General features: G+C 40.6%; 1 protein-coding gene across 1 annotated transcript in view; it reads right to left on the reverse strand.

The window, feature by feature from the left end:
• Positions 1–8,819: 8,819 nt before the first annotated feature.
• Positions 8,820–12,615, reverse strand: part of BTNL9 (butyrophilin-like 9) — an 18,718-nt gene continuing 14,922 nt past the window's right edge. Inside the window, exons 9-10 of the mRNA XM_006877401.1 lie at positions 10,280–10,306; positions 8,820–9,490 (exon numbers count right to left, since the gene is read on the reverse strand). Of these exons, the coding sequence (XP_006877463.1) occupies positions 8,820–9,490; positions 10,280–10,306 (698 nt within the window). The remainder of the gene's footprint in view (positions 9,491–10,279; positions 10,307–12,615) is intronic.

Genomic DNA, 12,615 nt, shown 5'->3' on the forward strand with positions numbered 1-12,615 from the left:
TTTGTATAGTGAATAAAGCACAGACAATCATCTTTCTGATATTCTTTGCTATCAGCCAAGATTCATCTGAAGTCAGCAATGATATCCCTATTGCCACATCCTTATCTGAATCCAACTTGAATCTCTGGCAGTTTCCTGTCAATGTAACCATTTTTAAATTATCTTCAACAAAATTATACTTCCATGTGATATTATTGATACCATTTGATAATTTCAGTATTCCATCCAGTCACCTTTCCTTGGAGCGGGTACATATATGGGTCTCTTCCAATCAACTGGCCAAGTAGCTGTCTTCCAAATTTCTTGGCATGGATGAGTGAGGGCCTCCAGTGTTGCATCAGTTTGTTGAAAGATTGCAATTTGTATTCCATCAATTCCCAAAGACTTGTTCTTTGCCAATGCCTTCAATACACCATGGACTCCTTTCTTCAGTACCACTGGCTCTTGATCATATGCTACCTCCTGAAATTATCGAACAATGACCACTTCTTTTTGGAACAGTGATTTTGTGTATTCTTCCATCTTCTTTTGATGTTTTCTACATTGTTCAATATTTTGTACATGGGATCCTTCTATATTGCAAATCTAGGCTTGATGATTTTCTTCAATTCTTTCAGCTTGAGAAATGCTGAGCGTGTTCTTGCCTTTTGGTTTTCTAACTCCAGGTCTTTGCACATTTCATTATATACAGACTCTATCTTCTTGAGCAGCCTTTTGAAATTTTCTGCTCAACTCTCTTACCTCCTCATTCCTTCCATTTCCTTTAGCTTCTCTATGCTCAAAAGCAAGTTTAAGACTTTTTGCTTTCTTTCTGTATAACGTTCTTGATATCATTCCACAACTCTTCTGGTCTTCAGTCTTTAGTGTAGAATATATCAAATCTGTTCTTCAGATGATCTCTAAATTTATGTGGGATATATCCTCACCACTGGACCTATAAACAACATTCTTATCAATGGAGAAAAGATTGAAGTTGTCAAGGACTTCATTCATCTTGGATCAGCCATCAACACTCATGGAAACAGCAGTCAAGAAACCAAACAACATATTGCATCAGGCAAATCTGCTGCACAGAACTTTTAAAAATGTTGAAGAGCAAAGATGTCAGCTTGAGGACTAAGGTGCGCCTGACCTAAGCCATGGTACTTTCAGTAACCTCATATGCATGCAAAAGCTTAACAGTGAATAAGGAAGACCATAGAAAAATTCATGCATTTGAGTTATGGTATTAGAGGAGAATAGTAAAAGTACCACGGGCTGCCAAAAGAACCACCAGATCTGTGTTGGAAGAAGTGCAGCCAGAGTGTTTCCTCAAGGCCAGGATGGCCAGACTTCATCTCTCATATTTTGGACATATTGTCAGTAGGGACCCATCGCTGGAGAAGGATATCATGTTTGGTAAGGTGGAGGGTCAGAGAAAAAGAGGAAGACCCCCAGCGAGATGGATTGGCATCAATGGGCTCAAGTGTGGCAACAATTGTGAGGTTAGCTCCAGACTGGGCAGTGTTTCATTCTGTTGTGCATAGGGTCACTATGAGTCAGTACAGACTCGATGGCACCTAACAACAACAATGTGCATAATCGGAGCTCTGGTAGCATAGAGATTACAAGTCAGGCTGCTAATCTCACGGTCATCAATTTGAAACTACCAGATGTTCCGCGGGAGAAAGACGAGACTTTCTGCTCCTGTAAAGATTTACAGCCTCGGAAACCCTATACAGGGTTGCTGTGAGTTGGAACCAACTCCATGGCCCATAATCACCTGTGGGGAGACCAGCTCTCCACGGGGGTCATGGGACACGAGAGGATACGTGGAATCGGTGGTGAATAAGAAATGAATACAATTGAAAGGCTTTTCAGCTTGCTGTGCTGTCCGGCTGTTCTCTCCAGCTTCTGCCTTCTACTCTCTGCTTCTACCTTCTGCCTCTGCTCCTACTGCCTCTACCTTCTTTCTGCCTCCTGCCTCTTTCTGCCTCTACTCCTGCTGTCTGCTGTCCTTTTTCTTTTCTTCCTCCTTTCTGCCAGCCCAGCTCAGCAAGTCTTTATTTTTTATACTTAAAATTACACAGTACATGCATTGACCCTTTTATCATTTCTTGAATTATTACACAGTTAGTCACAACATTCTTGCATCTGGTCATTAGACAACCTTGACAAAAATACTTCTGTGATGTTCAGACTGACCTTCATCTCCTTTCCCAGTATGAGATAAACTGTTTCTCCTTGTTTCTATTAAAAGATTATAAACTTTCTATCCTATATAATGTGCTATTATTTTCATAATAAAGGTATTCATTAAATTGTTTAGAAGCTATGTGGCATAAAGCCCAACCTGGCTACTTGCTTCAAGAAGTGTAGATTATTAAGTCAAAACTATCCTTTACTTAAGTTCATTATTGTCTGCTTGTTTATGCAGGTGTCTGTATGTAGGGGTTTGTGAATTCTAGCTAGTGACTGAATGTGGTGAGGCCTATGACGGTAGGTGAGCTTGACTCTAATATGCTATCTGCTTTTGTGGCCTCACAAATGCAGTTACTTAGGTTTTCTAATGAAAGGGAGTAATTTACACAATTCTCTTTGTATTCAATCCACCAAAGCTGAAAGCAATTGTTGATAAGCTAGTTTTTCCTAAGGTTTGTAGAATTCATAGTGAAAGGCTGTGAATATGGCCATATTATATGTTTTTATAAGTAAATTTAGGATTACTCTAAAGAGAAGGTAAAAAGCAACTTCTGAGAGTCCTCTGCCTTGCAAGATGACTCTTCTTATTTGCTGGAACTGTGTCAAGCAGCAAATTGAAGCTGTCCTCTACCCTCAACGGCTCCCAGCAATCACCACCACTACCATGTGTATAATCATGTTTTATGTTGTTTTTAAAAGTTGTTTGCAATGAATAAGTCATTGGTTTTGCAAAATTCTATCATGTGTTCTCTAGCATCATTTCTATCACCAATGCCATATTTTGCAACTTCTGATCCTTACTCTTTGTTTCCAACTTTTACATTTCAATCATGAGTAATGATCAATTTATCTTGAATGAATATTTGATCAATTTCAGACTGATGAAGTTGATAAAATCCAATTTCCTCATCAGAGGCTATAGTGGTTTATCAGTAAATTTGAATAATAGTGGTATGGTCTTCTTTGTAGGCATATGTTCTTGTTTTTGTTACGTGCATTTGAATTGTTACCAGTTCATAGCAATCCTGTATAGGGTTTCCGAGGAGCAGCTGGTGAGTTTGAATCACTGACCTTGTGGTTCAAACTGACTTTGCAGTCCAGTGCATAATCCCACAGCACCACACCAGGATTCCTGGTAGGCATATAGATATCACTATATCATGGATCTTGAAATGTTCTTTTTGATGCTGAATGTGACACCATTCCTTTTCAGTTTGTCATTTCAGCATAGTAATCCATGTGATTGTCAGATTCCAAATGGCCAACACCAGTCCTTTTCAATTCAATAATGTTTAAGATATTGATGTTTATGCATTCCATTTCATTGTCAATAATTTCCAACTTTCCTAGATTCATACTTCATACATTCCATGTTCTGATTAATCAATGATGTTTATAGCTGTTTCTACTCATTTTGAGTTGTGCTGCATCAGCAAATGAAGGTTCACAGTTAACTCTACTTTGAGGAGGCAGCTCTTACTCTGTCGTATTTTGAGTGCGTTACTAACTGTGGGGCTCATTTTCCAGTACTATATTTGACAATATTTTGATGCTCTTCATCATATTCCAAAACTCAATATTCTAGTGCTATCTGACAGTGTTCTACTGCTGTTCATAAGGTTTTCAGTGACTAAATATTTGGAAGTAGTTTATCACTCCTTCTTCCTAGTCTGTCTTAGTCTGGAAGCTCAGCTGAAATCTATCCACCATGGGGTGACCTGCTGGTATTTAAAATAATGGTGGCATAGCTTCCAGAAGCACTGCAACACACAAGGCACCACAGTACTACAAACAGCAGACAAATGGCAGTTTATATCTTTACTTGTGTCAAATCTAAAGCAGTTCCTTAGTCTTACTTTGTCTTTTATAACCTTGACATTTTTTAAGAGTACCAACCAATTGTCTGATATTTCCTCAAAATTTGCACATTTTCATAGGAATACCTCAAAAGTGATGCAGTTTTGTTTTTTTCATTACAATGGTTGTAATGGTTGTACATCAGTTGTTGTTGTTGTTAAGTGCCGTTGAGTTGGTTCCAACCCATAGCGACCCTGGGTTTCCAAGGCTGTAAGTCTTTACAGGAGCAGAAAGCCTCATCTTTCTCCCATGGAGCAGCTGGTAGTTTCGAACTGCTGACCTTGTGGTTTGCAGCCTGATTCGTAACCACTACGCTATGGTATCAGTAGGCACATGATACAAAATTTAGTTCATATCTAGTGATGCTAACTTTTGTCACTAGGTTAAGATGGTGTCTGCTAGGTTCCCCAATTATAAAGTCAACTGATAAGTATTTCATAACTTAATAAGCAACTACAGGTATGTATTACTTAACATTCATGGTACATTCTATGAAATAGGACATTGTATGATTTGGACATTGTGTGAAATCCATTTAAAAACCTATGAGAACCCACTTCTGGTTGTTCTTGTTGCTGCTGCTGCCACAAGAAAAAGGAGCAGTAGCAGCAGTAGAAACAGAGAGACAGGAAGCCAGGGGGAAGGAGTGACATGTATCTAGCCTCATCTGCCTGTCTACTTGCCCACTTGCCTGCCATTGAACAAAGCCCCAGAGCAAGGGCCCAGAGCCATAGTCTCCACCTCACCTACTTGTATCCTACATGTGGTCCAGTGCTGCAAGAGCCTGGATTAAGGTCTTTTATTACCATTGTTATTGTGTGCCATCAAGTTAGTTATTGTGTTGTTGTTTTTTTTCACATAATCGCCTTGCTTTTCAATAACTCTGTTCATCTGTCAACAAGCTTTCATATTTCCTTTTTAAAAAATGTTTTAAACTGAGCTATGAGTCATGAACGCTCCTCTGTTTTCACTTCTTCATCAGAGGTGAATATTCGTCCTCGAAGGACTGCTTTCAGGGGATCAAACAAGTGAAAGTCTGATAGAGTACGATCCTGACTATAGGGAGGATGTTGTAATGAGTACTGCTTATTGTTGAACCCGGTTCCTGATAGTATTCCAATATTGGCCCTAAGGATCCCAGAAAACTGAAGGCATCAATTTTTTCTTGGTCAGTGATAAAGGATGTTTCCATTCTATACTCGGCCATTTACTCTCAGACTCATAGTGATAAATCCATGTCTTGTCATCAGTAATGATTTCTTTTAAGGAAACTTTTACCCTCCTTCAAGTATCAGTCCAAATTTTGTTTGTAGATGTCCATGTTCACATCTGCACAGCAATGACCTTGAACAGAAAGTGTTAATAAGACAGTGCAGTCAACACAAGTTTTAATATAACCAGATTGTGGATATATATTTTTTTACCCTCGTATATACATGTTTCTTATTATTCATGTAAGTGTATATACATATATAATAAATATGTATCTTTGAATATTAAAAACCTTGAGTTTACATTTGTTGTTGTTGTCAGGTGCCATCGAGTCGGAACCGACTCATAGCGACCCCATGCACAGCAGAACGAAACAATGTCCGATCCTGGGCCAACCTCACTACCGCTGCCACACTTGAGTCCATCAATGATGCCACCTGGCTGATCCATCTCATTGGGGGTCTTCCTCTTTTTCTCTGACCCTCCACCCTATACTGGGTTTACATTGATATCTCTTAATTCCAGTCCAACACCATAAGAGTTTTTCTATCATTGTCTTCTTGCCCCTTTCCAGGTTTACCTTCTCTTACATGGAGAAATCTGACTCTCACCATACTTCTTTTCTTTTTTTCTGAAATCAAATACAGTTTTATTTAGGAATTGGAAAGAATAATCAGTTATCTGTGAAAGGAAATCCAATTTTAAAATATTTAAATAAACATTTCTGTATGTATAAAGAAAACTAGAATAATTCTGCTACTGAGTTATTATCCTTGCTGTTGGGGAGGTGCTCTTGAAAGCCAGTGCTTGAGTCCACTCAGGATCATGGGATTCCTCTCACCCCATGCCCAGCTACCCAGCTATTCCTAGCAGGGGGACACAGAGCTAAGCATTTCCCACTGTAACAGGGATGTCAAGGTCTCCTAATGCCTCTCAGCCAGGACACAAATCAAAACACATTGGGAAATCTCAGCTTTCTAAGGCAGTGAGAAAGTGCAGAGTGAGGACAGTGGCTTACTATACCCAGTATAAAGGGGCTGCTACCAAAATGTGTGTGGCTAAGACCTTACCCAGCTTAATATGTTAATACTATTAGTTTAGGAATAGTTTCCCCTATCCTGTTAACCACTCAGATAATTAAATAGGAAGGCTTGATAAGGTTTACTTAGTAGGCTAAAGAAGCCATTCACCCCACTGAGGGTAGTCAGGTATGCTTTCTCTCTGGGTAAAGGCTCACTACCTCGTTTCTGTAGACAGATGTTCTCAGAAACTGGTTGCCAGTCCTTGTAGAATCCCTCACTATACACTGGTTCAAAGTCACTTTGTTCTGTGCCATATATATTTGTCACTTAAGAATCGCTACCTTCAAACCTGTGGTGGGAACAGAAATCTCCTGATAGTGTCTTCATTTGAGGCAACTGATGGCCTGGCCTTTCCAGTGAACACCCAGAGAGCTGTTACCTCATTAACCTCATCTTTTGTGTGCACTGCTTTCTGCCAGATTTATAAAGTTAAAAATAATATGAAGATGTGTGGGCACAGGATGAAAATCAATCACCTGCCAATCCTGCCCTTTAATACAGTGCATCTTTCACCATGAGACATTGCTGACTTCTGTCCTGGGATGACAAATGAGAGTGGGAAGGTTCTCGTAGACCCCTGGCCATGGAACTGCCCAATAGGACACAATGCCTGTCACGCATGGTATGAGAGGAGCAGCTTCTCATGGTGAAAGCATGAAGGTCTGCCTTCTGGGCTCATACTTATTTTCTCAGTTGATCCTGTGTGTAACCAAACTCCTAGGGGTCCGCCCCTATTTTGCCACCTCTTCCCCATTTCTATTCCATTACTCCATATTGGGTGCACTGATAGAAAATTCAGTCCTGATGAAGTGGAAAAGGAAATAGAAGGGTATAGTAGAAAAGGCTACTTAGAAAGCTCAGCCCCAGATTAGTCTCCCCTCTCCCAACCCTCCTCTAGGTTTGGCCAAGCTGGGCAAGGAACACTCGGCTTTAATTAAAGGGTTAGGGAAACAAGCTCTATTTTTTTTTATTCTAAAACAATACCATAGAAGATTGTACAAGTAGCTTTATTGTTCCATTTAAATGAGTTATTATGGAAACAGCAGCATTAAAAAAAAATCAGATTCTTTTTTCTTATTACAGAACTGATGCCTTTAAAAAGAGAGAAATTAAAAAGTAATAATCACATATCCTTTTTTCATCCACAGATAATCACAACTTTTTGGAGTATCTTTTTCTTTTTTGGAAACATTTCAAATCTACCAAAAAGTTGCAAGAACAGTACAATGAACATCTATAGTATAAACTAGATTAAATAAATGTTAACATTTGGACACATTGTTGTATCTTTTTAATACATATATATTTATGTTGTTGTAAACTGCCATCAAGTTGGTTCCAACTCATAATGACACTATATAGAGTTTCTGAAGAGTGGCTGGTGAGTTTGAACTATCATCAATCTAGCAGTTCAAACTGACCTTGCAGTTGAGTGCTTATCCTACAGCATCACACCATGATGCCATATATTTATATATGTATATATATATATTTCATTTAGCCATTTGAGAGTCAGGTACAGATACTATGGTACTGAGAACATCAGCATATACTCATATTTACAAGAACAAGAACTTTCTCCTACTTATAAAATATTCAAATGTCAGAAAATGTAACAATACAGTACTTTATTCATATATACTAGTAAATTCCATATTTCCCCCAATTGTCAAACAAATGTCAAACTGTCAAACAAACATGGTATTAACTTTAACCACATATTTAATGTGTCAGATTTCATTATTCACTGTAATGTTCAGATTGTCTTGTAATTGGTCAGTGGAGTCCCTACAACCTTTTTTGTCCCCATCAATTTTGGGGCATGCTTTCACTTTATGGTACAAGATGTTCCAGAATTACCTAGTACTTTTCTCTACTATGGCCCTGAAATCAGCCGTTGCTCTAAGCTCATTTTAGTAAAACTAATCTCTGAACCCTAGGTGAATATATTGCTAATGTGATGTCACTGATTTAGACCTTTTTGTTGTTGTTAAGTGCCATCGAGTTGGTTCCAATCCACAGGGATCCTATATAGGGTTTCTGAGGAGCGGCGGGTGAGATTGAACCACTGATCTTGTGGTTCAAATGACTTTGCAATACAGTGCATTAACCTACAGTGCCACAACAGGTAAAAATATGTAAGATATATAAAAATATTAAAATATATTGATACCTCGAATTCCAATTCAACAAGGTTTCTCCCCATCCACTCCCCTTTCCATATCCCGCCCCCCCCCCCCCCCCCCCCCCCCCCCCCCCCCCCCCCCCCCCCCCCGCCGTCTTCTACTGTTCGTATCCTAGCTCCTAACAACATTATATTTGCTCAATCCTACAATTCATACACCTACACACAAACCCACTTTAGAATCGCCTGTCTCCTTAAAGAAAATAATACACATATCCATTTAAAAAAGTGCCCGGCTCTTTTTTTTCCTGTGACGCTTTAGCCAGCGGTGACATTTTGTTGAGGAAGCGCTCAGTGGCGCATTATTCACTCAAGAGAAGACAGGAGGACAAAGCCACTGGCTCAGGATCCAGGTTCAGGGTGGAGTCCCAGGGCTCATAGGGCTGTATGTTGCAGGTGTCACTGTCGTCCTCTTCAAGGATGCTTGTCCCTCTAATGGGCAATGGGCAGATGGTCAGAGGATCCTGGTGTTTGCTGCCATCGTAGGCTCTGGGTCTAAAATACGCACAGAGAGGCCCTGAGAAGGTGTCAGTGAAGGTGAAGATGTGGGAACCATCAGACACATTGAAGAAGGACAACTTTCCGGCCTCATAGTCCAGGAAGATGCCTACCCGCCTCGGGGGCACGCGCAGGGTGAGCGCAATGCGGCGCGGGTCCAGCGCAAAGTACTCGCAGCTGTTCCACAGTCCCATCACCCAGTAGCCAGTGGCTGGGCTCAGGCGCACAGATACAGCACGTGGCACTGCAGCCAGGCAGGCGCCAAGGAACCAGCGGCTCCGGTGGCCCACATGCACCTCCCAGTAGTGGCGGCCAGCGGAGAAGCGCTGGAGGCCCAGCACACAAGTCTGCTCGGTGAACATCTGTGGGTTGCCTGCCACAGGATCCTGTGTCACCTCTCGGGAGGACACGCTCTTGCCATCTTGGGCGACCACCAGACTGGGGTGCGCTGAGGCTGGATCCAGGGTCACGTCCACTGCACAGATGCATAGGATTAGTATGACTGAAGCCTTTTGCTGTCCTGACCTGCCTCCTCCCTAAGACAGCCAAACCACTCTCAAGCCTTTCAAAGTGTTTAAGAGTGATCTTATTTCTTTCCTGAAATAGGAAGGTTTCTCAACTCCATAATGGGCGCCTTGGAGGGCAAAGATAACAAACAAGGTAGTTTGTGAGGATGGAAGCACTTGCTTCTCCTTGGAGCCAAGTTACAGCCACAAGGAAAGAGCTTGAGGGTGATTCTGTTCCCAGCTAGGTCCTGCCTGTCTGTGTGCTCTGAGATCATCAGTGGGCTCTGGGCCTCAGTTTTAGAGCAGTCTTAGATTTAAAACTGAAGGAGACCTCTGAGATGATTTAATGCTGTGCTGTACACTCCAAAGCCGTGGCTCCAGCACATCCCCATTTAATGAGTGAATATCCCTACTGTGTGATGACATCAGACAGGATGAGCTGAAAGGTTCCGTATAGACTGTATTCTGTCCTGCAAACAAGTCCAAGATGCACCCTTCCTGCCAGATAGCAACCTAGTGAAACCAAAAGGGCTAATTAAGTGCATAAGTGTAGGTGTTCATATGTATACATGTAGTTGTGTCTGTCATGTTGCATGTGCACATGTATGTGTAAGCATGTCTGTGTGTTTGTGCAGGCAGGCCTGTGTACTTGGCTCCTGCACAGACTGTTTCTAATCTTAAATCTTTCTTCTCTACTTTCCTGTAAGATCAATTCTAGTCACAAAGCACTTTGAATCAAAATTTTTCAGTTTAGTTACCTGCGTATCTTTGGGCTGCTCTCCATTCTGAAACCAAACAGAGATCTGAGTCAATAACTCTGGAACCAAAGGGAAGGAGATTCAAGATGCTTGAGGACAGCCACAAACTGAAGAACCCATTCCCACTATGACAACTGGATTGGATCCCGACTGTGCCTGATGCATCCCACCATTTTTCTAGGAATTTAGGATTGAGTAGGACAGGTAGGGAGTCCTGGTGTGCTAGACTTAAAACTTGATTTGAACCAGATGTTTGATGGTTCAAGATCACCAGCTGTTCCTTGAAAATCGGAGTCACTACGGGTCAGAACTCATATACAGGATCGCTACGGGTTAGAACCGACTTGATGGCACTTAACAACAACAAGGACAGCTGGAGGCTAGGTTATGTCAAGCCTTCATGTATGCTGAAGTTGTGCCGCGAAAAGCAAATGAAGCATATGGGCAAAGAGATGCCTTGAGATATACAAAGAGGCTCTCAATCTCTGACCAGCTTCACTCAGTCTTTAGACAGCTGAACATGTGTCCCATTCTGAAATATCCTCTAAAGACCATGTCTTTTCTCATTATGCCTCCTTTTCATGAACCATTCTGAGTAAATTTCTAGTTTATCTTGTTTTGTAGCTGGAAGTCACCACGTTTCAAAATAGCAAAAGCGATAGAAGACATTTTCAGAGCTCCATAAATTACAGCTGAATATTTTTTAACATGAGTTTTGCATTAGATTAACTTTTTTGTAAAACATATAATGTTTGAATAGAATACTCAAGTCTATAAAGATGTTGATTCTATTCAGATTTATCTATAAATTCAAAACAATCCTTTGCAAAACTCCTTTTGGGTAGTTTAAATGGAACTTCATTAATTTAACCTCCCTAAAATTTATATTTTAAAAAGATCCATTACTGTTAAAAAGGAGGAGGAAATGGGAAAAGAGAAATACTTTCAAATATTATAAAAGCCATATAGCAGCAAAACAGTAATAAGTAGGTAATAAGTTGGCCAATAGACAAGTGGTTGTTGTTGTTGTTATGTCTCTGGAGTTGGTTCCGACTCATAGTGACTCTGTACAGGGTTTCCAAGGCTGTAAATCTTTATGGGAGCAGAAAGCCTCATCTTTCTCCCATGGACCAGCTGGTAGTTTCAAACTGATGACCTTGCAGTTCGCAGCCCAATTCGTAACCACTATACTAGCAGAGCTCCTTATTGTTGTTGTTGTTAAGTGCCATTGATTCGGTTCCGACCCATAGTGACCCTGTACAGGGTTTCTGAGGGTGTAAATCTTTATGGGAGTAGAAAGCCTCATCTTTCTCCCATGGAACGGCTGGCAGTTTCAAACCGCTGGCCTTAAGGTTCGCAGCCCAATTCGTAACCACTATGCTACCACAGCTCCAGAGCTTCTTATATCAGGGGGGAAATCATGGATCGTATTGGAAACCAGCTCAAGCTGTGAAGAAAACAGCTGGAGTCCTACCTAATAATACAATAACCAGACCTCTAGATGTATTAAAGACTTCTACATAACATATCCATAAAATTAATAGGAGAGGGTGTTGTGGTATATATCTTTGTGATTAAAATGTATAGAAGATCTTCTTAAGTAAAACTTAAAAATCATATCATAAACTATAATGTAAAATTTTGATGAATTTTCACAATTTTTAAAAAGACCAGACTTATTGGTCTGATAGAGACTTGTGGAATCCTTGAGACTTTGGCCTTAAGACATCCTTCAAAACTAATGCCCTTTGGGAGTCAAGTTTCAGCCAAACAATAAACAAGCCTATCAAGTGAAAAAGGAGCTCTGATAGCATAGTGGTTATGAATTGGGCTGCTTACCTCAAGGTCAGCAGTTCAAAACAACCATTTGTTCCATGGGAGAAAGATGAGGTGTTCTGCTCTGGTAAAGATTTACAGCCTCGGAAACCCTATACAGGGTCACCATGAGTCAGAATCAACTCCATGGCACATCACCACCACCATCAAGTGAACAGTATACTCCTCAGAACAGCCAACTATACAAGACCAAAAGGGCAGTGTTTGCCCAAAAATGAAGCTCAGAAGGCAGGTAATGGCATAGGAATGGGGAGTCGAGGGAGGAAGTGGGAAGAGTGCTGTTACATTGTGGGGATTGCAACCAATGTTATGAAACAAACTGAATAAATTGTTGAAAGGAAAACTAATTTATTCTCTAAAACTTCCACCCAATCCACAATATAATTGCCAAGAGACAGATGACAAAATAGAAGGAATTTGCAATGTTTAATATCAACAAGGAATTAGTACTACAATGTTGTTGTTGTTAAGTGCCGTCGAGTCGGTTCCGACCCATAGCG

Source organism: Chrysochloris asiatica, unplaced genomic scaffold, assembly GCF_000296735.1.
Source record: "Chrysochloris asiatica unplaced genomic scaffold, ChrAsi1.0 scaffold00492, whole genome shotgun sequence".
In the NCBI taxonomy this organism is placed as follows: domain Eukaryota; kingdom Metazoa; phylum Chordata; class Mammalia; order Afrosoricida; family Chrysochloridae; genus Chrysochloris; species Chrysochloris asiatica.